Genomic DNA, 25,241 nt, shown 5'->3' with positions numbered 1-25,241 from the left:
ACCTCCTTGGTTAAATTTAATCCTACAGTTGCTTTTTTTTAAGTCAATGTAAATGGGATTGTTTTCTTAGTTTCTTTCATTGGTCATTTATTATTGGTGTATAAAATGCAACCAGTTTCCCAGTATTTATTTTGTAGCCTGCACTTTACTGAATTCACTATTAGTTTAAGTAGTATTTGGTGGAATCTCTAGGGTTCGTTATTTATAGTATCATGTGTTCTGAAAATAATGACAATTTTACTTCTTTCTCTCTAATTTGAATGCCTTTTATTTCTTCTTGCCTGTTTCCTGAGGCTAGGACTACTAATACTATGTTGATTGAGAGTGGTGAAAGTGGACATCCCTGTCTTAATCCTAATCTTAAAAAAAATGTTTTTATTTTCGACACTTTAAATATGATGTTAGCTGTGAATTTTTCTTATATGGACTGTATTATGTTGAGATATGTCCCCTCTATTCTCACTTTGCTGAGAGTTTTTATTATAAACAGGTACTGAATTTTGTTAAATGCTTCTTTGCATCTATTGATATGATCATATGATTTTTATCCTACATTTTGTTTATTTGACATATCACATTAATTGATTGTTTATATTTAACCAACATTGCATCCCAAAAATAATTCCCACTTGTTCATGATTTATACTGTTTTTAATGTATTGCTGCATTCAGTTTGCTAATATTTTGTTGAAGACTTTTGCATCTTGCAAGGACATTTCTAAATAAATGGAAAAAATAAATATGAATCCTTATGAAATGACTTCACACTAATATAAAGTCCAGAGAAGCATAAAAACTTCTCCTCAAAATGCATGTAAATATCTATTCAACTGAGTTTAGAATAGGAAAAAGTTTGTAAACGTGAAAACCCTGGGAAATTTTAGAAGGAAATAAGTGGAAAAATTTGATTACATGAAAATTTAAAACTTTTTAATAAAACTATGACAACACTAAATGACTAATTATAAATGGAATAAAAAATTGACACTAAAATATGGAGTTAATAGCCTTAACATTTAAAGAGCTCTTGTAAATCAATTAGAAAAACATTAAGCCCATAGCAAAATTGGCAAGGACAAGTAAAAATAACTCCCAAAGCTGAAAAATATAACAAAAAAAAATCATGCAAAATATTCCCACTAACAATGGCATGGAAATGAAAAGTAACATGGCATCGTGGAATGTAAACTACTAAGTCAATAATGCCTAATGCCACTAAAATTATTGTAAGATGCATGCTCTGTAGTACACTGGTAGGGAGATGTACCTTTCCTTAAGAGCTATTTGGAATTATGGATCTAAGGTTTAAATGTTTATGTCCTTAATTTATTTTTTTCTAGCCCTAGAAATTTATCTTAAAATTCAAGGTATGCTAAAAATCTTGAACCCAGAAAAATAGAGAGTAGACTGGTAGTTATCAGGTTGGGTTTTGTTGTTGTTGTTGTTGTTGTTGGGTACAGGGAATGGGGAAATACTGGTCAAAGGATAAGAACTTCCAATTATAAGAAGAGTAAATTCTGGGGATCTAATGTATAGCACAGTAATTATACCTAACAATACTGTATCATGTTCTTCAGTGTTGCCAAGAGAATAGACTTTAAATGTTCTCACCATAAAAAAGATATGGTAATTATGTGGCAGGATGGAGGCATTAGCTAATTGTTATTGTAGTAATCATTTTGTAATATATAAATGTATTGAACCAACATGTTGTACACCTTAAACTCAGGCAATGTTATTTGTCAGTTATATCTCAATAAAGCTGGAGGAAAAATTAAAAAATATGGTGAAAGACTGAAACATTTCATTATTTAAAATACTAAAAATAGAAACAAGTAAAATTTCATCAATTATATAATAAAGAAACTATAATGTAGCTCTATAGTACAATATTATTTAGCCTCTAAAAATCTTGTTTTAAAAAACATAAAGATTTAATGCAATGCCTATTAAAATGCTAATGACATCTTCCCAGAGTTAGAACAACAAATAAAATTTATATGGAACCACAGAATGGAATGGAATGGAGAAAATTAAAAACGGAAACTACATCAAACCAAAAGGTGTTTTGTACAGCAAGGGAAACCATCAAGAAAACAAAAAGACAACTACTGAATGGGGAAGATATTCCCAAATGATATATCTCATAATGAGTTAGTGTATAAAGAAATCTTAAAACTAAATACCCCCCAAAAATAAACAATATAATTTAAAAATGGGCAGAGGACCTTAATAGACATTACTTCAAAGAGGACATACAGATGGCCAACAGCTATATGAAAATGTGCTCAACATCACTAATCATCAGGGAAATGCAAATTAAAATAACAATAAGATACCACATCACACCTGTTGGAATTGCTACATCAATAAATGAACAAACAATGAGTATTGCTGAGAATGTACACTGTTGGTGAGATTGTAGGTTAGTGTAGCAATTATGGAAGACAGTATAAAGATTCCTCAAAAAATTAAAAATAAAACTGCATTAATGGTGGCAGCAATTCTACTTCTCAGCAATTCTACTTCTGGGTATTTGTCTGAAGAAAACAAAAACATTAATTTAAAATGGTGTATGTACCCATATGTTCATTGCAGAATTACTACCAAGAACCAAGATATGAAAACAACCTGGATGTTCATCAATAGATGAATGGATAGAAAATGTGAGATGGGTGTGTGTGGGTATGTGTGATGATATATTCAGCAATAAAAAAATTGAAATCTTGACATTTTTGACAATACTCATGGATCTTGAGGGTCCTATGCTAAATGAAATAAGTCAGACAAAGAAAGACAAATACCATATATCACTTGTATGTGGATTCTAAAAAAAAAACAAACTCATACAACTCAGCATCAGGAGGACAAACAATCCAATTAAAAAATTTGCAAAGAACCTGAAGAGACACTTCTTCATGGAGGACATACAGAGGGCCCAGAGACATATGAAAGGATGCTCAGCATCACTAGCCATCAGAGAGATGCAAATTAAAACCACAATGAGATATCACTTCACACTGGTCAGAACACCATCAATAACAAATCAACAAACAAGTGCAGGTGAGGATGTGGTGAAAGGGGAACTCTTGTGCACTGTTGGTGGGAATGCAGACTAGAAAACAGTATGAAATTTCCTCAAAAAAACTAAAGATGGAACTACCTTTTGATCCAGTGATTCCATTGCTCAGATCATACCCTAAGAATCCTGAAACACCAATTCAAAAGAACCTATGTACCCCAGTGTTCACAGCAGCACAATTTACAATAGCCAAGTGCTAGAAAACCTAAATGCCCAGCGGTAAGTGAATGGATCAAAAACTGTGGTACATTGACACAAGGGAATACTACGCAGCAGGAAGAAAGAAGAAAGGAGTTCCTACCCTTTGAGAGAGCATGGATGGAACTGGAGAGTATTGTGCTAAGTGAAATGAGCCAGGCAGTGAAAGACAAATACCATATGATTTCACCTATAAGTGGAACCTAATGTAAAAAACAAACAAATGAGCAAAAATATAATCAGAGACATTGAAATTAAGAACAAACTGACAGTAACCAGAGGGGAAGTAGGAGAGGATAATGAGAGGAAAAGGGGGAAGGGTTGTCAATGAACATGTGTAAAGGACACATGGACAAAGCCTAACAGGGGTAGGATTGAGGGTAGGATGTGGGGGATAGCTGGGGGGGGGGGGTGGGAGTGGTGGAGGGAAATGAAAACAGCTGTACTTGAACAATAAAAAAACTAAAAAATAATAAAAAGATAATAAATGAAAGCTGAAAAAAGAAATATAGAGACAGACTCATAGATATAGAGTAGGTTCATAGTTGTCAGGTTGGGAGGCTAAGTCGGAGGATGGAAAAATTGAACAAAAAAGAAAAATCTCATGGACACAGAAAACAGGGTGGTGATTGCTGAAGGGAAGAAGGGGGAGGAGGTGGAGGAGTTCATGGTGAGGATAAATGGTGATGGACAGAAACTTGACTTATGGTGGTGAATACACAATGCAGTGTACAGATATGTTGTAGAATTATGCACCTGAAACCTGGAAATTTTCTTAAACCAATGTTACACCAATAAATTCAATGAAAAGGAAAATATCATGAATTCTGCCATTAAATTATCATATCACCATGGTTTGCTTAGTTAAGTATGTAGAGGAGTTCTTAAAAAATACACAGGCAGTGTGTTTATCATATATGGGCTTTGTTATGTTTAGGTATATTTCCTCTATTCCCACTTTGCTGAGAGTTTCATTATAAATTCATGCTGGATGTTATCAAATTCTTTTTCTGTGTCTATTGATATGATCATGTGATTTTCATCCTTCCTTTTGTTTATGTGGTGGATCACATTTATTGATTTGCAAATGTTGTACTAACACTGCAACCCTAGAATAAAGCCCACTTGATCATGGTGTATGATCTTTTTGATGTATTGCTGTGTTTGGTTTGCTAATATTTTGTTGAGGATTTTACCATCTATGTTTATCAGTGATATTAGCCTATAATTTTCTTTTTTTGTAATACCCTTCTCTGATTTTGGAATTAGGATAGTGATAGCCTCATAAAATGAGCTTGGGAGTCTTCCCTCTTCTTGAATTTTTTTGGAATTTTTTGAGAAAGAGATGGATTAGTTCTTCTTTGAATGTTTTGTAAAATTCACCTGTGAAACCATCTGGTCCAGCACTTTTGTTTGTTGGGAGTATTATTATTATTATTATTGTTGCTATTATTATTGCTTCAGTTCTACTAATTGTAATCTATTCAGATTCTCTGATTCTTCCTGAGTTAGTTTTGAAAGAATGTATGTTTCTAGGAATTTATCTGTTTCATCCAGGCTGTCCAATTTGTTGGCATTTAGATGGTCATAATATTTTCTTACAATCCTTTGTATTCCTTTAGTGTCAGTTTTCATTTCTTTTCTTTCATTTATGAATTTATTTATTGGGTCCTCTCTCCTTTTTCCTTTATGAATCTGGTTAAAGGTTTGTTTATCATTTTAAAGAACCAGTTTTTGGATTTATTAATCTTATCTTTATTATTTCCTTCCTTCTACTTGATTTGGGCATTGTTTTTTGTTCTTTTTCAAGTTCATTTAAGTACATGTAAAGCTAGATTGTTTATCTGAGATTTTCTTGTTTCTTGGGATAGGCCTGTAATGCTGTGAATTTCCCTCTTAGGATTGCTTTCCCAGTGTCCCACAGATTTGGGGTTGTTGTGTTCTCACTTTCATTTATTTCTAGGTATCTTTTGATTTCTTCCTTGATTTTGTTGTTGACCCATTCATTGTTTAATGATATGTTATTTATCCCTCTGGGGAATTATAGGGGAAGAGCCATCAAGGAACATGTGTAAATGACACATGAACAAAGCTAAGGAGAGTGGGTTTAAGGGTGAGAGGTGGGGATCAGTGGGGTGGGGGCATGGTGGGATGAAAATAGATATAACTTTCCTTGAACAACAATTAAATAAATGAATGAATGAATGAATAAAAATGTTATTTAGCTTCCATGTCTTTGTGTGTTTTCTAGTTTTTTTTTCCTTATATATTCTGTTCCTTTGGGTGAAATGTTCTGAAGATATCAATTAAGTCCACTTGATCTAGTGGTCATTTAAGACCCCTGTCTCCTTTTTGGTTTTCTGTCTGGGAGATGTATCCATTGAAGTCAGTGGAATGTTAAAATTCCCTATTATGACTGTATTTGCTCAATGTCACTAATCATCAGAGAAATACAAATTAGAACCTCAATGAGATATCACCTCACACCTGTCAGAATGGGCATATCAATAAATCAGCAAACTGTAAGTGCTGACAAGGATATGGAAAAAGGGGAACCCTTTTGTGCTGTTGGTGGGAATGCAGATTGATGCAGCCACTGTGGAAAACAGTATGGAGGTATGTCAAAAGTGTAAAATAGAACTGCCTTATTACTTCTGGTAATTTATCTGAAGAAACCTGAAACACTAATTCAAAAGACTATAAACCTCCTATGTTCATTGCAGCATTGTTTCCAAGAACCATGATTTAGAAGCAGCTCAAGTGTCCATTAGTAGATGAGTGGATACACAATGGAATACTACTTGGTCCTAAAAAAGAAGAAAACTTTACTATTTGTCACAGTATGGATGGACCTGGAGAACATTATGTTAAGTGAAATAAGCCAGTGAGAAAAAGACAAATACCATATGGTTTCACTCATGTACGAAATCTAATGAACAAACTGAACTAACCATAAAAATGGAGACAGACTCATAGAGAGAGAGTCCACTGACTGCTATGAGGGGATAGTGTTGAGGGTGATGGAATGGAGCAAAAAAGAAAAAAAACTCATGGATGTGGACAACTGTGTGGTGATTGTGGGGAGGAGGTAGAATCATTTTGAAGAGGATAAATGGTAATGAAAAATACAATAAAAATAAACAATTAATATCAAACATTTAAAAATAAAAAAATAAAAAGAAAACACTGTATATAATCCCATACACACATATGTTCATTTAGTAAAAGCAAAGATAGTGTCTCAATCATTTTTGTTTTACCATAGTGCCTAGGGAAATAGCTTTGCTGTAATTTGCACAATAACTGGATAAATAGGTGAATAAATGAATAAATAAAGTCTACAACATCCACCTTGATAATAATCATAGATACTATTTATTTAGCACTAGCTCTGGGCTGGCCATTTAGCTAAATCCTTATCATCATTTTCTCATTTGATCCTTATAATAACCACATATGAGCATGTTTGTTTTAATATTATGAGAAATTAGTTTGGAAAATTGAAATAAGCAGTCCACAGCCACACAATTGCTAAATGAAAAATTAAGGATTTCAACCCACATCTAATCCTAAAGCCAGTGGTCTTTACTAAGCAATACCAAACTAAAACAAAATAATACACCCTCTGCAGGGGGGAGAAGAAAATCTGTTCCTTCCAAAGAAAATGTCAAATTAAAGTTCTACATTTCTGTTTGCTATGCCACTATTAGAAGTGTATGTGAACTTAGAAGCTCTTGATGTGCTTGAGATTTGAACAATTAACTGTGTTTGCATAAATCAAATTAACATGTCCCCTGTGGACATAAAACCTATAATTGATTAGTAAGTCTGTAAGTCATGTTTATGGCTTTGATGTCCCTATGTTTAGACCTCCTCATTTTCAGCTTGCTAAGAGCAAAGGAAAACCCATAAACATATGTGAACGTAAACAGAGTGGTAGCATCTGTTTATCTGTAATTTTGATAATGATTAATATTTAAGAAAAAGGACTCATTACCCTTATGTACTTCACATATGGTGTGAGTTGAATGCCACCGATGATTTTTCTCTCCAATTCTCTCTCTCTTCCACCATTCAAAGCTCTCACTATTGTGCCACTATGTGTGTGTGTGCACTAAAGTATATTTTCAGTTTCATTGCTGAAATATGTTAGCATGGAGCAACATCACCCATTAACAGTTTAACATGGCTTAGTTTGTCAGATTACTTTGAGTTGGGTCCTGGGGGACTGACACCAGTGACAGCAATAACTCCATGGAGGATAGATATCAGACAGGTCTGCAGCCTGAAGGAGGAAGGTACATCTACATGGAGACCAGGGAGGGGACTATTGGGAGCCATGAGCTCCTATTGGACCCCACAAAAAACAAGATGTTGACCAAGGGGTTTACATTTGGAGGAAAAATGAAGAGGCCAAGCTTTTCTCTCTTGTGACTAAGCACCATGCATTATACATAATCCATCTTCAGTAAATGATGAATCAAATTACTTTTGCCTTAAGGTAGTTTTGTCTAGAACTAAAGTAAAAATCTAATGTTAATATTTTTAGTTATTAAAACAGATTTTGTATAGCTTATTTCAAAAATAAGATTTCTTAAAGAGACATAATTTTCTGTTTTAAATTTGTTTAATAATACATTTTGTGCCAGAAAAATCATTTTTTAGGAAAGACTCTTCAAATATAAAGCATAAATAATTCTTCTGTTATTAAGACAGTTTCTATTATAGACATGGAATAACACACCTGCTGCGAGGATGTTATTTTTGTCATTATTCCATGTGCACAGCCCTGATTAGAGGAGGTAAAAGGTACACATCTCCTTTAAATGGTGAATTACACCCAGTGGGGAGGAAAGGTATATTTTATGACAGATTATATAATTATTAAAGCTTTGATTAGCCCTCTTTTTTAAAAAAGAAATACTTTTAAATGTAATTCTCTGTTTCAACCTTCAATGTGTTATGGTGAATATTGATGTCAGAAAAAAAGTATATGAAGAGCATCCTTCTCCAGTGCAAATTTCATTACTGCTCCACAAAACATTTTATGTAAAGACTTTCTGAAAGAAGAAATTTTTAAAACCATCCTTTCCATGCTTTTTTCTTCTGTTCAGGATTTGCTCACATCTGCAGTTTTCAGAATAAGCCCACAAACGTGAACAATATTTTTTCAAAGTAAAACTGAAAGATAATTCATAACCCAGGTGCCTTGGTTTAAGCCTTGACTCTATTGTGAATTTTTTTCACCTTTCAGATGTACTCATTTTTAAAATATTTTATTTATTTTGTTTTTTAGAGAAAGAGGAAGGGAAGGAGAAAGAGGGGGAGAGAAATATCAATGTGTGATTGTCTCTCGCACACCCCTTACTGGGGACCTGGCCTGCAACCCAGGCATGTGCCCTGATTGGGAGTTGAACTGGTGACCCTTTGGTCCACAGGTCCACACTCAATCCACTGACCCACACCAGCCAGGGTCATTTTTTAAAAATCAAGTCCACACAATAATGTTTTAAAATGAGATTATTAAGAAGGTAAAAAATATATAAATTATCACCAAACCTATTAGGAGATTTGAATAACATTTTCCTATTCATTTCCAGGGCTACAGCAACACACAGGGGCCAGATTATTTTCAAAGATGCTCTAGCCCAGCAGTTGTGTGAACAAGGAGGTAAGAATTATCTTTGATTTGTGCATGTTGGTGTGTCAAAATTATTTATGGTAGGTCCTACGTACTCTGTACTGAGTAAGCATTTCATTAATCTTACTCGACCACAATGCTTTAAAAATGGAATTACTGCCCTGGCCAGGTGGTTCAACTGGTTGGAGTATCCTCCCATACACCAAAATTTGCTAACTTGATTCTCAGTCAGGGTACCTACCTAGGTTGCTGGATTTTTCCCTGGTCATGGTGTGTCTGGGAGACAACCAATTGATATCTCTCTCTCTCTCTCTCTCTCCCTCTCTCTCTCTCTCTCTCTCTCTCTCATCAATAAACATATCTTCTGGTGAGGATTTTTAAAAAATTGAATTACTGACCCTTTCATACCCCTAATAATTACTTAGCAATTGCTGATAAATATCTGTAGACTTCTGAAAATACTGAGTATGAACAAAAAAATTTATCTTCTTTTCACAATTTTTTACTCACAAATTACATTTAGTTGTACTGGAAATATACACATAGATCTCGGTAATTTTAGAATTCTGAAAAAACACTTAATGCTGAAAAACCACATCTGCTTAATTTACCACTTAAATTTTCTATCAACTGGGTTTATTACTTTTAATGTTTGATCATGTTATATGTTATCTATATGCCTTTACAGCTGTATACACTATTAATTTTAGACTTGTAGATACTGTATTATTTTAGATAGATTAAGTATACATTAAGTGTTCACATTAAAGGACTTCTGCTCTGTGATTGCCTCATGTATGTCCAAGCCCTCACCCACACCAAACTCTGACAAATGCACATACAGATAGGTGTATGCACATGTGTGCATACACATGCATGCACATGCATGCACACTGAAAAAGTAAAGACCAGGATCCATGTCTTCACACAATCCAGTCCCTCTACCTCTTGAGCTTCCACCCAACTTGTGTGTTCATGTAGCATTTCCCACTCCACATAATTTTTTTCTGAAAAGTGATGGATGCCACTTTTGAGGAACTGACCTTCTCAAGTGCTCTTTGGTTCCTCAGAACCTGGCATAGTGCCTGGCATATGACAGACACTCAAAAAAAAATGTTGATGGATTAAATATGAGTTTTGCTAAGCCACACACCTATTTATTTTTATTGAATTTATTGTATTGACATTGGTTAATAAAATTATATAGGTTTCAGGTGTACAAGTCAATAATACATCATCTGTTTTTGTATTGTGTTTTCACCACCCCAAGTCAAACTTCTTTCCACCACCATTTATCCTCTCTTTATCCTCTTCTACCTCCCCATTCCACTTTTCCTCTGGTAATCACCATACTGTTGTCTGTCTATGCAGCTCTTCTGTTTGTTTGTTTGCTTTTTCTTAATCCTTTTACCTTTCCCCCCCAACCCCTCCCCTCTGACAGCTATCAGTGTGTTCTTTCTATCTATAAGTCTGTTTCTATTTTGTTTGTTAGTTTATTTTGTTCATTAGATTTCACATCTAAGTTAAATCATATGGCATGTGTCTTTCCCTGAGTGGCTTTTTAAGCGTCTTGACAATGAATATATTTGAAGCCAGTTTTTATTAATGTCATGCCCTTTATACCATCAGCATAGACATATTATCATTTTTTATTTACAGAGATAAGTTCTGGGGAGATTTATTCATGTAGGAATTACAGTATTGAATTTTAAAGAACTGTATAATAACTATCACACTGTAAAAGAGAATCTAATGGACTTGGGAGAGAATGAAGAAAAGTTATATTGGTTTTGAAAGGCCTAAGGAAATACCATTTATTATTTGTAGTAATATATACATCATCAATATAGCTTTATGTAAGTAATGTAATACTTGATGATTATTACTGGCAAACTGCTACTAGTTTACATATTTAACTCTTGAATGAGAAAACCCAATTCTAATTATAGTTTCAACCTTACAATCATTCAGTATTCGTGCATTAAACAGATTTTTATTCTGTGACTTCTGAGAATGAAAAAAATGTTCTTGCCTTTATAGCAGACTCAAGAAATCTATCACAAGGTAAAAAATTTTCAGACTATGAAAATGTTCACATTATTGAAAATATAAAACACCATATGGCAGTGAACATTAATATCCTGAAAACTACATTGTGTTAGAAACTCTAATTTTAGTAACAGTTGTTATTATCTAAAAGTTGATCTTTTAAACTTGAGACTTTTTAATCATGTATATTGTAAATGAATTGTTGAGATTGGTTTATTTAAAATGAAAAGAAAAAGCTCCTCCAAACTATGGCACATTTATGCAATGGTATACTACCCAGCAGAAAGAAAGATGTTCCTACCCTTTGCAACAGCATGGATGGAACTGAAGAGCATTATGCTAAGTGAAATAAACTAGTCAGTGAAAGACAAATACCATATGATCTCACCTATAAGTGGAACTTAATCAACAGAACAAACAAGCAAGCAAAATGTAACCAGAAACACTAAAATTAAGAACAAACTGACAGTAACCAGAGGGGAAGAGGGAGACAGATAATGGGGGAAGATAGGGGAAGGTCCATCAAGGAACATGTATAAGGGACACATGGACAGAGCCAAAGGGGGTAGGTTCCAGGGTGAGAGGTGAGGGTGGGTGGGGCGAGGGGCTGTGGTGGGGTGAAAATGAAGACAACTGTACTTGAACAACAATAAAACAAAATGTTAGAAACATAAAAATAAAAAGCCAAGAAAAAATCACTGGGAAAAAGTTCTCAACCAGTGAGAAAAGAAGTGTTTCATAAGAACATGATTTACATGATGGTAGATATGGATGTTATTAAAAATGCTCTTCAGCCCAGAATCAAAGGACAACACTGAGCTTTTTAATAACAACTACTCAATTGAAATCATATCAATTGACCCAAGATAGGATGGAGAAAGAATATTAACAAGGCTTCCTGCTGTCAGAAATAATAAGGGAAGCAATTGGTGGTATAAACCATATATTTATTTTGGCCCTATCTACTTTTAATTAATACATTAATTATCACTTCAAAAATAATATAAATTTAACATGTAATAATTTTTTGCATTAGATGAGGATTATCCAATATATGCATATATTAGAGAAAAAAACCATGACAATCTTTATATACCACACACAGTGCCTTTCAATCACAACATACTCAGTAAATTTGTTGATTTTAATCAAATTAAGCAATTTAAACAAAGCAAATTTTCCTTTGTGGAGCTGGAGGACAGCTATCATTACAAGACTATATTGTTAGCTAAGCATATTGGAAAAGTGAAAGGATCAGAAATCATACTAGCAATGTCTTAGATAGTCTGTAATCTTGATCCCTTTCCTTAAAAGACATTCACTGAAGGATTTTATTCTGCAAACATGTACCATCACCTGAAAGACCCTGTCCTAATTCATAGTGCTAAATATTGATATAATAGTGAAAGGCCCACTTCCTGTTCTTGAAGGCTAGGATGTAAATGGTAGGTCACTGGATCACAGAGGTAGCTAAATTTGCCTGTGGTTCTAAGGAAAGGCATCCAGGGGGGCAAGTCCTGAAGGGTCAGCAGTGATTTAAAAAAAAAGAAAGGAAGATTCCATCGCTCTGCTCTCCACATTCCCACTGACCTGCCTTAGATCAGGTGCCATCACTTCCTTTGGGAATTACTTAAATGCATCCTACCTGTTTTCTTGCTCCTGCTTTCTCTACACCTTGTAAAGCTCTGTATAATGAGCTTTGCAAAATGGAAGTAGGATTCTATCATTTCCTGCTTAAAACCCTTCAGTGTCTCACTTGGAGGTAATAATTTATCTTCACAGTAATCCCTACTGCTTATTACAGCATACAAGGAAAACTTTTTACCATCTGGCCTAATTTTCCTCCTTGCCTCATTCCTGTCATTCTCTCATTCTCCTTAGATTTTCCTGGAATGCACCTTACTTGATCACCCAAGTGTTATTTGCACTCCATACCCTCCCTGTTTTCTTTACTTGGACAACCCTTGTAGGTCTTCTTCACCGGGCTAAGTCAGGCTTTCAGATACTGCTTAGGTATTAACTCCTTCTAAGAAAAATATCTCTGATCCCCCTCAAACTGCTCAATCTTGTCTTGGCAACTCTCAATCATGGTGACATAACTCTCAAGTCACAGCAGTAACACAAGTGGAAACAATGTCAGCACTATCATGTGCCAGACTCTACTCTAACCACTCTACAAGCAAGAACTCATTGAATCTTTACAACATCCCTCTAAAGAAGGAACTATTATGATCCCCACTTTATAGATGAGGAAACAAAGGTACAGTGAGAATAACTTTTTTCAGGTCACACAAATAGAAACTGGTGGAGCTAGGATTGGAGCCAAGGCAATTGTCTGGTGGCTCTGGATACAGCCATCCAATTACAATGCCTTTGAAAGTCTCTTATTTGATCATCTTTTCATTCATTTGACAACTATTAATGCATATTATAATAAAAATATCATTACATGTACCTTATCTGCCATTAGATATCAGTTTCTTAGGATAGGGACTGTGCTTTTTATGACTGAACTTGTAAAGTCTCTTACAGTGTCTGTTGCAAACTATGCACTCAGTAAATGTGTACTGGATGAATGAAGAAACAATTGAAGTAAAATAGTTTGATAGATGTGGGAAAGAGGAAGCTACCGGCAATTCATTACAGCTAAGCCATGAGGCTGGGAGGATAAGTAGAGCCAGTATAAAGGGCCCTGTGCCTGGGAGCTTGAACATTGTTCTGTAAGCAGTGAGAAGCAGGAGAGTGACATGAACAATTTGTGTTTTAGAAAGAAAACTGGAGATAGGGATGGAATGGGTTACAGAGGTTAGGAATTAGAGACAGCTAAAGATAGTAGCAGGATAATGTAGGCATCCTGATGAGAACTGAATTTTAAGGTAAATTAAAATTTGATCTTGGAGGTCAGAAAGAAGCAGATATGTTAGAAAAACAAGAGAGGTATCATGTGGAGTGTGAGCTGGAGAGAGAATCCAGGGTGACTCTATGGTTTCTGGTCTTGGTTACTGGGTGGTTGATGATACCAGGAACTGAAAGAAGAAATGAAGAAAATGTTAGAGATGTTTGAAAGAAAAGATAATAAATTGGGCTTCAACATAATTGGCTGTGGTGAAGCTGCTTTCAGTCACAGCTCTCCAGCAGCCTTCTGAGAAGAGAGAGGCAGATATGAAAGCCATCAGCATATTGATTCTGAAGAGAGAATGTGCTCATCCAGAGAGATCCCTGAAACAAGGGAAAAAGGCTGAGTGTGGAATGCCAGGCATTGCGCAGGAGCAGGAGGAGGAGGGAATTCTGGAGAAGGGGCAAGCTTCAAAAGTAGGGTGAACTCTGGGAAGACATTTCAACATAGAAGAGTTGTTCAACAGGGACAAAGGCTTCTGAGAAAATGCAGAGAATGAAGTATGAAAACAGGCTTTAGGATTTTGCATATGGAAGGTTATTTGCACTTTGACTGTAAATTAGGATTGTTTTAGGTGAGACCAGACCATATGAGGCTACCTTGTAGTGTGGAAAATTCTTGCCGAGGCTTTGGAGTCAGTCAAAGAAAGGGAGATTATTGTAAATTGAAAAGTGAAAGTGAGGCAGTGTTTAAAGTTGAGGCTTTGAAAAAAAATCTAGGGTTAAAGACAAGCAGAGAGGGGGGTGGGCAACCAGAGGTTGCAGCCTCAGAGGAAGAATGAATGGGCTCACTCTCTCTCTCTCATTGCTTCCCTCCCTCCCTGTCTCCCTCCTTCTCTCAAAAATCAGAATATATTTATAGGATTTCAATGCCTTGTAGCCAAAGACCACAAGGAGCACACCTGGAGTTGGCAGGTTAAGTTCAGAACTCGATCCAGTGTGGGAGAATGCACATCACAGAGCACTGTGGGGCATCTCAGTAAGTGGATATTACAAAAGAATTATGAGATTTGGGCCTATATTTCATGATTTAAACTAAGGTTTAAGGAAGTGGGGCTTTGCTCTGCATTGGATGCTGTCAGAAAGTGGGGATGAAACTATGGTTAGGGATCTCAATAACTTATCTAGAGGAAAAGCAGACTAGAGTGAGGCTAGAACTGTAATTGGTAAAGAAGGAGCAGCTACTCCTAGCAGCCAGGAGAGGGGGACGCCTGGCCTTTGTGAGCTGAGCAATGTTTGAGTTGTACCTATCTATGTTCAGACATGATTACCAAGTGGTACTCTCTTGATCCATCCCAATCACAGAGTGGCTTTGTCTGAAGTTGATGATCTATGAAATCATTTATGTTCAGTAGGAGAACAAAGAGGCCCTGATGTACATGCCAGGCCCACTCCTGGATTCCTCTCTTGAGGCTAAGGAAAGGATGCTAGTGGGCAGTCATTGACTTTTGGATTTACAGGGACTTTGAAAGCATAGAGAAAGTATGCAGTGTTCCAGAGAAAGTAGGTCCAGCTCAAGGCTCTGTGTGACCTTACTCTCAAACCACCAGCACAAAGTACAGGCTCAGTAAATGATAAAGGGAAGGGATTTCCCTGGAGCAAAGTTTTAATAATCAAGGTCAAGGAGCATGAAATGAAAGGCCTAAGTAGATCAGTGTGGTGATATTGTGGTTACTTAATTATTTTCTTTAAAATTTTCCGTGTTTTCTATTTTTTTTACAGTGAACTTCTATTATTTTGGTTATAAATAATTCATGCAAGTTTCTCCTTGAAATAACAAATACAGGGTTATACTTGTGAAGGAGATGAGACAACTCTACTGAGGCAGGTGGAATAAATCACTTGTAAGAAAATGAAGGAAAATCACTGAAGGAAAATTCTCAGTAACAGTTCCCTGTCTCCTTCTGTGTGAGGATTTCCCTGACTCTCTTAACATGATTGATCTTTGTTGTGTCATAATTTTTTCAATTACTCATGTTCCCCAACTGCAAGCTTCTTGAAGGCAGGAACTATGACTTAATGTTTTGTTCTTAACATCCAACAGTGTTTGCCATAATGCAGACACTCTTATAAATGTTGTCTGAATATTTACCTTAAACATTTTACTATTGAAGAATCACTACCCTTTCTAAAAAAAATCTTCTTTGACCATTAAATTTGCCATTCAACACCATGAGACAGTGTGGCTTTTACCAAAGCAATGTTCTTAACACTGACCTCAGGTTGAAAATGTATTATTCTCCTCTCAAAGCCAGGGGGTGGCGGGGAGGTGCTAGATTGTATACTCCTAATTGCTTTGAAATGTGGAAGCTGCTAGGTTTATTCACCAGCAGTAGAAATAAAGAAGTTGATTTATCTAACATTCAGTACTTTACAAGGATTATTGAATGCCCAGCATGGGCCAGGCATTGTTCTAGGCTAGATCTTGGGATACATGAACAGAGCAAAGGTCCCTGCTCTACCGTAGCCTATATTCCAGTGGAAAGGAGACAATAAATGAGATACAACAAAAGATTAAATGTGATACCATGATGGAAATTGGCAAATACTGTAGGAAAAGATTAAAAACTAAATAGGTAGGACTGCATGGTTGGGTGGAAGGGGAAGAGGCAGATTGCAATTTTAAATAAGGTAGCAGATAAAATAGGCAGGCCTCCCTGAACTGACACCAGAGCAAAGACCAAGAAAGATTAAGGGAGTTATCCACACTGCTGCCTGTGGGACTGTCCAGAATGTCACGAAGTGATGTTAAAGGGAAATGTAGTAGTGTTTTGTGAACTATTGTTAGAGATTATCAAACCAAAGGATATAGAAGATTTCAGAATAGACTGAAAATACAAATGGAACTAGAAGAAATCAGTCTTTTTCAAGAATTATTATTGAACAATCTAGAGAAAGCTATACACCCAATCTATATTCCTCAGAATCACATAAAAGGAGTTTTGTTGAAAATGTTAATATGAGTTTGTTATATAGAGATTAGGGCAAAAGTAGGTTTCAGTTGTATATGTTGAAAATAAAATAATAGTTAATAAATAATAATACAAGAAAAAATTTTGGGTTTTGTGTGACCTATTGGAGCTCCTGTAAAACAAAAGTCACAAGTGTAAACCTGATGGGAGTATGAGCGGGGGCCTCAAAAGAAAGAAAAGAAATTATTTTCTGGAGGGTGGACCCCTTGTAATACAAGTTTCTCCCTCTAGGTGAGTGTTCTAGGAACCCATCTGCATCAGTATACCAGATGGTATTGTTGTGAGAGGCTGTGTTTGGCATCAGTGAATTTTTTTTTGAAGACTCAAATTTGCCCATTTCATGATGGGTGATTTACAGGCAGACCTGCCTATACCATGCTGAATGCTCAGCAGTTTTTGACCAAAACAGCATGATCCCCATGCCCCACCCTCCCTATTCACCCAGTCTCTCCCTGAGTAACTTGTTTTTGTTTCCCTGGATGAAAAAAGGCTTAAGGGGAAACATTTTGCTGATGTGGAAGAGGTGAAACAAAAAACAGCAGAAGCACTAAAAGGCATCAAAATTGACGAGTTTACAAACTGAGTAGTGGAAAAAAACATCTTGGCAGGTGTATTGCATCAAATGGAGAGTACCTTGAAGGTGACCAAAGTTTAAACATGTAAGAATAAATACACAATATTTTATAAATAAATTCCAGGTTTTGGAGGGTCTCTCCTTGAACATCAGCATGGCTGCTACTGGTCTACCAGTGTGCGCACATCACGGTGGAGGCTGGAGCAGGGAAAATAATGGTTTGTATGTATATCTGCTGGCCTCTGAGCTTCTTGGCATGCCCTCTTCAAACACATACATTGATTATTTAGCAAGGCCAGATAGCAGGCTTAGCAGTCAACAGCGGTCATGCCCTATAGTGCCCACAAAGAGTACATGCCATTTATAAACCATGCTGGAATTCTCTGTTGTTGGGATGATGGAAGTAGGTATAACTAGAGGCAAATGTTTTATGTCAGGAGGAAAGGGGTCAGGCTTACAGCTGGAGCAGGAAACCTTGGCTGCTTTCTGTCAGGCTCACCAGTTTTTCTGCTGGTCATCACCCTTGGAATAGTGAGTGGTAGAAAGTGTGGCTATGCTCTCTAAGGGCCACTGAATCATGGTAGTAGGCAGTGTATTTCTGCCATTCAGTCCCCAAAGTCTTTGGAATATTTTAATCCTTTTATAATACGAATTGGTGAAATTTTATTTAAACTGTGAAATGGAGGGAGATAAAAAGTTCAATAAACAAGTCCATAAAGTGAATGAGTTATTTAACCTGCATTGATATTTTTCAGGACTTTAAGAATACCTTTTAATGTGAGATGAGTGATATGTTAATTAGCTTGGGAGTGGTGATTATTTCACAATGTAGATGTATATCAAAACATCGCCCTTCGCAACAGCATGGATGGAACTGGAGAGCATTATGCTAGGTGAAGTAAGCCAGGCAGTGAAAGACAAATACCATATGATATCACCTATAGGTGGAACCTAATCAACAAAACAAACAAGCAAGCAAAATATAACCGGAAACATTGAAATAAAGAACAAACTGACAGTAACAAGAGGGGTGAGAGAGGAGGATAACGGGGGAAAGAAGGGAAAGGGTCATCAAGGAACATGTGTAAAGGATCCATGGACAAAACCAAAGGTGGGAAGAGTTGAGGGTGGGAGGTAGGAATGGGAGGAGCGGGGGAAAGTGGTGGTGGGAAAATGGAAACAACTGTACTTGAACAGTAATAAAGAAAAAAGACAAAGTAAAAAAACATCAAGTTGTATACCTTAACAATTTTTATTTTTCAGTTATACTTCAATAAAGCTGGAAGGGGGATAGCTTTTATACCCAAGTATTTTATGAATTGTAGATTAGATCTCAGTAGCTTATCTAAGTGTCTTTCCAAATGCGATTTTTCATTAAAATGCAATTTTTAATTAATTCAGACTAAACATGTCAGAATTGACCATAAACAAACCATTGACCATGACAATAAACCAGTCAGAATTGGGTTTTACTATTCTACTTTAATGGTTGAAGTGAAAAATGATGAATGAAGTGTTTCACTTGATTTGCCCAATGTTCCAACTTTTGCTAGTCAAAGACATCTGTTTTCCCCATGGCTATATTTTGCAGTTTTACATTACAGTTTAGCAGTTACATTACTGTTCCTGACATCCGTGCACTTGTAATTTATAAACAAAGAGAGCTGAATTAGGAGGCTCAAGTAAAATCTTCCAGGAACCCTCAATCTTGCTTCATGGTCTCACAAACTACCCTACAGGGGAAGGAATGGTAGCCCTCCTAGGGCAGTGGCTGGCAAAAGGTGTCCCTAAGTGATCCTTATAACAGACAACATTAAGGGGAATGAAAAAGAGGTGACTCCCTGGAGCCACAATAAAATTCTTGCTACTGGCTCTAAGTGGGTCTGACTATTTTTTAAATTTTCTCAAGATCAGTGTTTTGGACTGATTCTGTTTTCCCTGAGGCAATTGAACATAATAGATTTAAACAGCTTTTTTTTTCGGTTGTTAGGGTTATATACATTTCTACTGGTCAGTTTTATCTAGTCCAAAGTCAAAACATCAAAAATTATGCCTGCTCGAATTTGACATTTAGTTCTTTTGGATGTCCATAGAAGTATGCTTTCTACTCAAGCTGCTATGTAATCTGCTGGATTCTGCCATATTTTGAAGGACAAAGTCTAAATTTGGATCTATATAATTACTTGGAGAAGGACAACAAAGCTGTGGTTAAACACATTAAATTATTATTTTATTTTGGCTCATGAAATATTATTCCATGCAACCTATGTCATGAATGATTCCCTAACTGTACAAGTATCCACACTATAGTCTTTCCTGTAAGTCAGCTTCCAGCCTTTGTCATGGACTGGAGATGCTGGGCCACATATGCTACCAACAGCCCTACAGGCAACACTGGCACCAAAGAATGACAGTGAGTCAGCACAGGTGACTATGGTATTCACTCAGCTTTTATTAATGCAGCTTCAATCTAAATCTATAATACCCAATAACAATAATAATTACTCAGAAACAATCAGCAATAACATCACACAAGAGAATTGGAGGATAATGAACCTGAATCTCAAGAGTACAGATCACATCTGGTCTGGGAGGCAGCCAGTCGGCATCTTGCAAGGCAGAGTCTGTGGTGGCTTCACAGTCAGGCTAGAGCAGGGGTGATCGGAGCTGTGGGACATCTCTCAGCCATCTCAGCTCCTCTCAGTTGTCCAAGCTGTCTATTTGAAGGCGTTTGCTTTCATATTCTAGTATGATGCAATGTTGCATCAACCTTTGATTAACACATGTTGTTTTGTGCCACTTCAATAAGCACATATTGATTATGTCGCTCTACTGCACATTCTCTGAGAGGGTGGAGTTACCCCCAGGTAAGCACATGTTATGTACCACAATGTACTGCTCCTGCTCGAGGGGTTGCATCATCCCTCTGAGTCACTGCTCTACTGCACATGCTCTAAACATGGCATCTTAGTTGACAGCATTGATACCATCTTAGTTCAGTCCTGCTCTCCACAAACCTATTAATCCAACCTTATTTTTGTACTTGAAGATTCAATTCTTTAATGTAATAATTTATACAGATTTTCACAATCATGTTCTTAAGAGTTGGATTCATTAATATTAGTCAATATATATTGTGCCATGTTCCCAGGGGAAATACGTGGAACACTGTACCAGACATATGATAGTTGTGTGGCAAATAAAGCTGTTTTACAACCTTTTCTTAAATAGCTTATAATATAGATATTCTAGTGCAGATCTATAAGAGAAAGACCAAAAACACATTTATAGAAAAATGTTAACTCAATGGACAGGCAGTCCTGCCATGTCCTCTGAGGACTTGGTCTACAGTTTTGTCCTCTCATTTTCAAATCACCAGCTTCTTCCTCTTCACCATCCTCTGCTCTCAGAGAGTCAGGAATGCAAAGTGGTCAGGAATGCAAAGAGAACATGAACTTTGGAGGCGTCTATTTTTGGATTTGAACTTCTATTCTGGAATTTTCTACCTAAATAATTTCCTTTTTTTTACTGTAAATTGGGGAAAATAATATTAGCTACCTTTTTGGTTGCCTTATAGCATTTCCAAGAGCCAAGCACAATATGCTTTATTTTATTGTTGTTCAAGTACAGTTGTCTCCATTTTTATCCCACCCATCCCTGCCTTTCACCCTCGAACCTACCCGCTTTGGCTTTGTCCATGCCAGCACAATATTCTGTGCCCACAAGGGACATAGTAAAATTGTGAGAATTAAATGCAATAATGGCGTTCTTAGGATATTGGCTTGCACATAACTACCCTATCTATCATTATTATTATTACACACTTACATTAGGATGTCATTTAGGTACCTTGAACACAATATATTTAAAACTGAATATACTAGACTTTTTCCCAAATCTTGACCCTTTTATTGCAATTCTGATTAGTGACTTAATCAACTCAGTCACTAAATGGAGACAGGTAGACATTACTTTCTTTATTCTTTTCTTTCATCCACATTTATACCCAATGTGTCTAAGACCAATTTATATTATCTTCTTAATATTTCTTAAACCATTACTGTTCTTCCCACATCTACAGCCATTTCTTTGTTTCACGCCTTCCACACATCTCAGTGTTCTTAAACACAAAGCTCATTTTTTAACTGCCAGCCTCAAATGCCATAACTACAGTCATTTGCCCTGTTCAGCCTGGCTTTCAATGCCCTCTGTGATCTAATGCTGCTTCTCTCTCCAACCTCATTTCTACACTTAGGCACTCTCCACACTGTCCACCCTCACCAAGCTCTCTACTTCAGCTGTAATAAGCACTGATTTAATCAAATATGTCACCCTGTCCCCTATCTCTAGCTTATATATATTCCAGTTCCCTTCCCTGGAATACCCTCCTTATTACCCACTCCTGTGTCTTATCCATGAAGTTGTACTTATACTTAAAGGTCCAGCTCAAGTCTCTCCTTCTCTATCATCTTTATTTTTTTAATGTTGTTCAAGTATAGTTGTCTCCATTTTCCTGCCACTGCTCTCCCCTGCCCCACTGACCCCCATCTCTCACCCTCAATCCTAACCCCCTTTGGTTTGTCCATGGGTTCTTTATACATGTTCCTTAATTATCCTTCCAATTCTAATCTTTATTTTTATCATTATTCTACCTTATACTTACTAATTGAATTTAATTCACCATATTGCATTGTCACGTGCTAACTTCTACATGGATTTCCCACTGGAATTTGAACCCTTTGATCCAGCAGAGATTGGATCATTTGTATATTCCCAGTGTCAGACATAGTGCCTGGCACTCAAATATAAGCTGAGGGAATGAATGAACTGCATATAGCAGACATACCTTTCCAAAATTGTCTAATTACTATTGTCTCTTTAATTGGAAGCTAATGTACACCACCTGTACCCCAAGAACTGTTTTTATAATAGCATTTAATCATTATATACTCTTTCCTTCCTCATTGATGGACTTTATTAGGAATAGCCCTACAAGATTCACAGTTGGATAGATGTTATTTCAAATGATATTTATTGCATTGTTCAGTGTCCCCTTTCTAAGAAATCACAGGAGAAACTTTTTCAAGACTCTGTATAATAGCTGTCCTTCTCCTGAGCAATGTGTGTTCTTTCATGCCATGAACTCCTTGATTTCTGTAACTTTGATAGCTTCGTACCAAACTTAAGATGTCATTGCATTTGTGTTGCATACTTATCTCAACTGGATGCTTTTTTTCTGTCCCTCATTTGTCATCATCTTTGATTTTCCTTTTTATTGTCTTGTTCAATTGTTTGCCCTTTTTGTAAGCTGCCTCATATCTATTTTAGAATAAGACAAATTATACAATTTATTCTTAGATGTGTAAAGGAAAGTGCAAAAATGAAGATAATAGCATGTGTAGCAGTGACTAAGAAAGAAGAGAATAGAATAGAACATTAGAACATTTGAATTTTCTGATTACAATGACCTTAGCAATATATCTTGCTGAAGTTATTGGTACACAATCATCTAACATTTTTGAAGCAACTGTGTGCTAGGCATTGTGCTAGTCATGGGGGTCAGAGATATACATCTCTATTCACAGGAATTCACAGTCTAATCAGCTCTAATTTCCATTCTGGCCTTTACATTTGTGGCTGAGATACAGAGAGGATACCATTCCCAAAAAGGAACCTCTTCCCTAGACAATAGGAAATTAACTTTTTATTTATTTTATTTTAAGTTGAAATTGCAGTGACACTTTTTAGCAAAATTATACAGGTTTCAGGTGCACAATTCTACAATACATCATCTGTACACTGTATTGTGTGTTCACCATCTTTTAGACTATAGACTAAGCTTCTGTAATCAATAGAAGTATATTTCTCAGTCATAAACCAGTCTAGAGGTAGGTGGTCCAAGGCTTGTGGAGTGGACCACCTATGTCCTACTATGTACAACATAGCTTCCATATCCAGGGGCCAAGCTGGATGCTGTAGCACTTACATGTTCTAGCAGCAGGAAGGGTAAAAGGCCAGAGCAGCATGCCCACTTTTTGCAGGGCATGACACAGTCCTGAAAGTTACCCAGGTCGCTTCTCACCTTTCTGTGGACAGAACTTAATTCCTTTGCCACAGGAAGCTGCATGGGATACTGAGAAATGTCCTTCTAACTGGGAACCCTAGTCCAGTTGAAATAAAGAAGGGGAGAATAGGTATTGATAGACCTCTAGCAAATTTCTGCTAACATTGGCAACAAGGGTTTTTCTTGTTCTTCTTAGTAATAGTGGTATTATTATTGTTTTTATTATTATTATTTGATGATAATGATGATGATGATAATCTTGATTTTCCTTCATATGTATAAATGCTATTTAAAAGTTATGTATATATTCTCAGACTATTGGTCAGTTTATAGCTGCACTTCCTTTCCTCTACTTCATCTATGAATTTCATCTCTTCAAGTTCTCAAAGGTCTAAGATTTTTAAAAATTTGCTATACAGTCATATTTTTAAAAATAACAGTTCATTAGCAATTCAGATAATATATTATTTTGTATTCTGATTTTTCACTCAAAACTTTTATTTATATCATAGGCAAAGTTTTGAAATATAGGTGTATATCACTCCAGAAAAGGTGAGGACATGAGCATTCAAAAAAAAACTAGCCATAAGTTTTAGTGTTTAAGATATCATTATTGACAACTCATAGTAGAATAAATCTTACCTGAAAGAGTTCACTGTTCCCCATTTGTAGATTATAAAGATATATTTTAGTTTTGCTCCTATTTCATTTATTTTATAATGTGAAAGATGATAAGTTGTTATGAGACACAAATCCAATTGGGATGGGAAATAGGGGAGGAAGGGAAGAGGAAAAATACTTCCTATATTGCTGGTTCTGTGTATAATTTAGCTGTCTTTAAATATTAAGTAATCTTTTATACTGACCATAAGTATATTACTGAACACAGAGAGAACTATTTTCACTCTAAATTTATAACATTTTTAGAAGCTTAATTATCATACTTGAAGGTCAAATGGTGCTTTATTGTAATAAAATACAGAAAAGTAATAAAGAAATTATTCCTGGGGAGATGAAAATCTAGGTTCATAGCTCATTAAATGGTAACTTCATGGGCCATGTCTAATTTGTCATATTTAGCTTCAGAAGTTTTATACATTTGAATTTCAAATTAGGTGAAGGAATACCTGAGGCAAAACTACCTAGGGCCTTTGAATTTTAAAACAATTCAGGAATTATAGTTCCCATAACATAATACCTTTATTTGTAAGAAGTAGCTATCACTATATATATATATATATATAGTACTTGTCTGACTCAAATGATTATTTTTAGTTTTAAGTAACCAATAATATTAACACAAAGTTCTTTAACCACTCCCTCAATTTGTTTTTTTAGGCATCCCTTTTTTTTCTGCCTAGCATATTGAAATTTCCATCATTTGTACTGACTTATTTGTTGAACAAGTTGGCTGAAATATATTTTACAGTTACATGATTACTTAAAAGTTTCTTTCCAAAATAAGCCAGTTTAAACAAACATTTTTATCAAAATAGCAAGCTTTAGGGGAATGCAACATGACCTCATTCATTCTAATGTGTCCTTATGGGATGCTGGTGAGCTCAACTTCTGAAAGAGCATAAACACAAAAGTGCTTTTTTAAAAATGAAACTTTTCTTTACTTTCAGCATGCAGCTTGTATCTTGGACAAATTTAGTTGGTGAATGAAGAATTTCTACTTTAATTTAACATTGAGAAACTGTATAATGATCCATGTTTATGATATTTACTAAAAATCACACAAATATTTATGCTATTAGGATGTA

General features: G+C 35.8%; 1 protein-coding gene across 5 annotated transcripts in view; it reads left to right on the top strand.

The window, feature by feature from the left end:
- RELN (reelin) overlaps window positions 1-25,241 on the top strand; it is a 567,213-nt gene that overhangs the window by 234,599 nt on the left and 307,373 nt on the right. For all 5 annotated transcript variants that reach the window (XM_036010728.1, XM_036010729.1, XM_028525327.2 and 2 more), the window contains exon 4: window positions 8,881-8,951. In XM_036010728.1, the coding sequence (XP_035866621.1) occupies window positions 8,881-8,951 (71 nt within the window). The remainder of the gene's footprint in view (window positions 1-8,880; window positions 8,952-25,241) is intronic.

The sequence above is a fragment of the Phyllostomus discolor genome, chromosome 10 (genome assembly GCF_004126475.2).
Source record: "Phyllostomus discolor isolate MPI-MPIP mPhyDis1 chromosome 10, mPhyDis1.pri.v3, whole genome shotgun sequence".
In the NCBI taxonomy this organism is placed as follows: Eukaryota; Metazoa; Chordata; class Mammalia; order Chiroptera; family Phyllostomidae; genus Phyllostomus; species Phyllostomus discolor.
The sequence above is the reverse complement of the archived record's forward strand: the minus strand, read 5'-3'. Positions and strand labels throughout refer to the sequence as shown.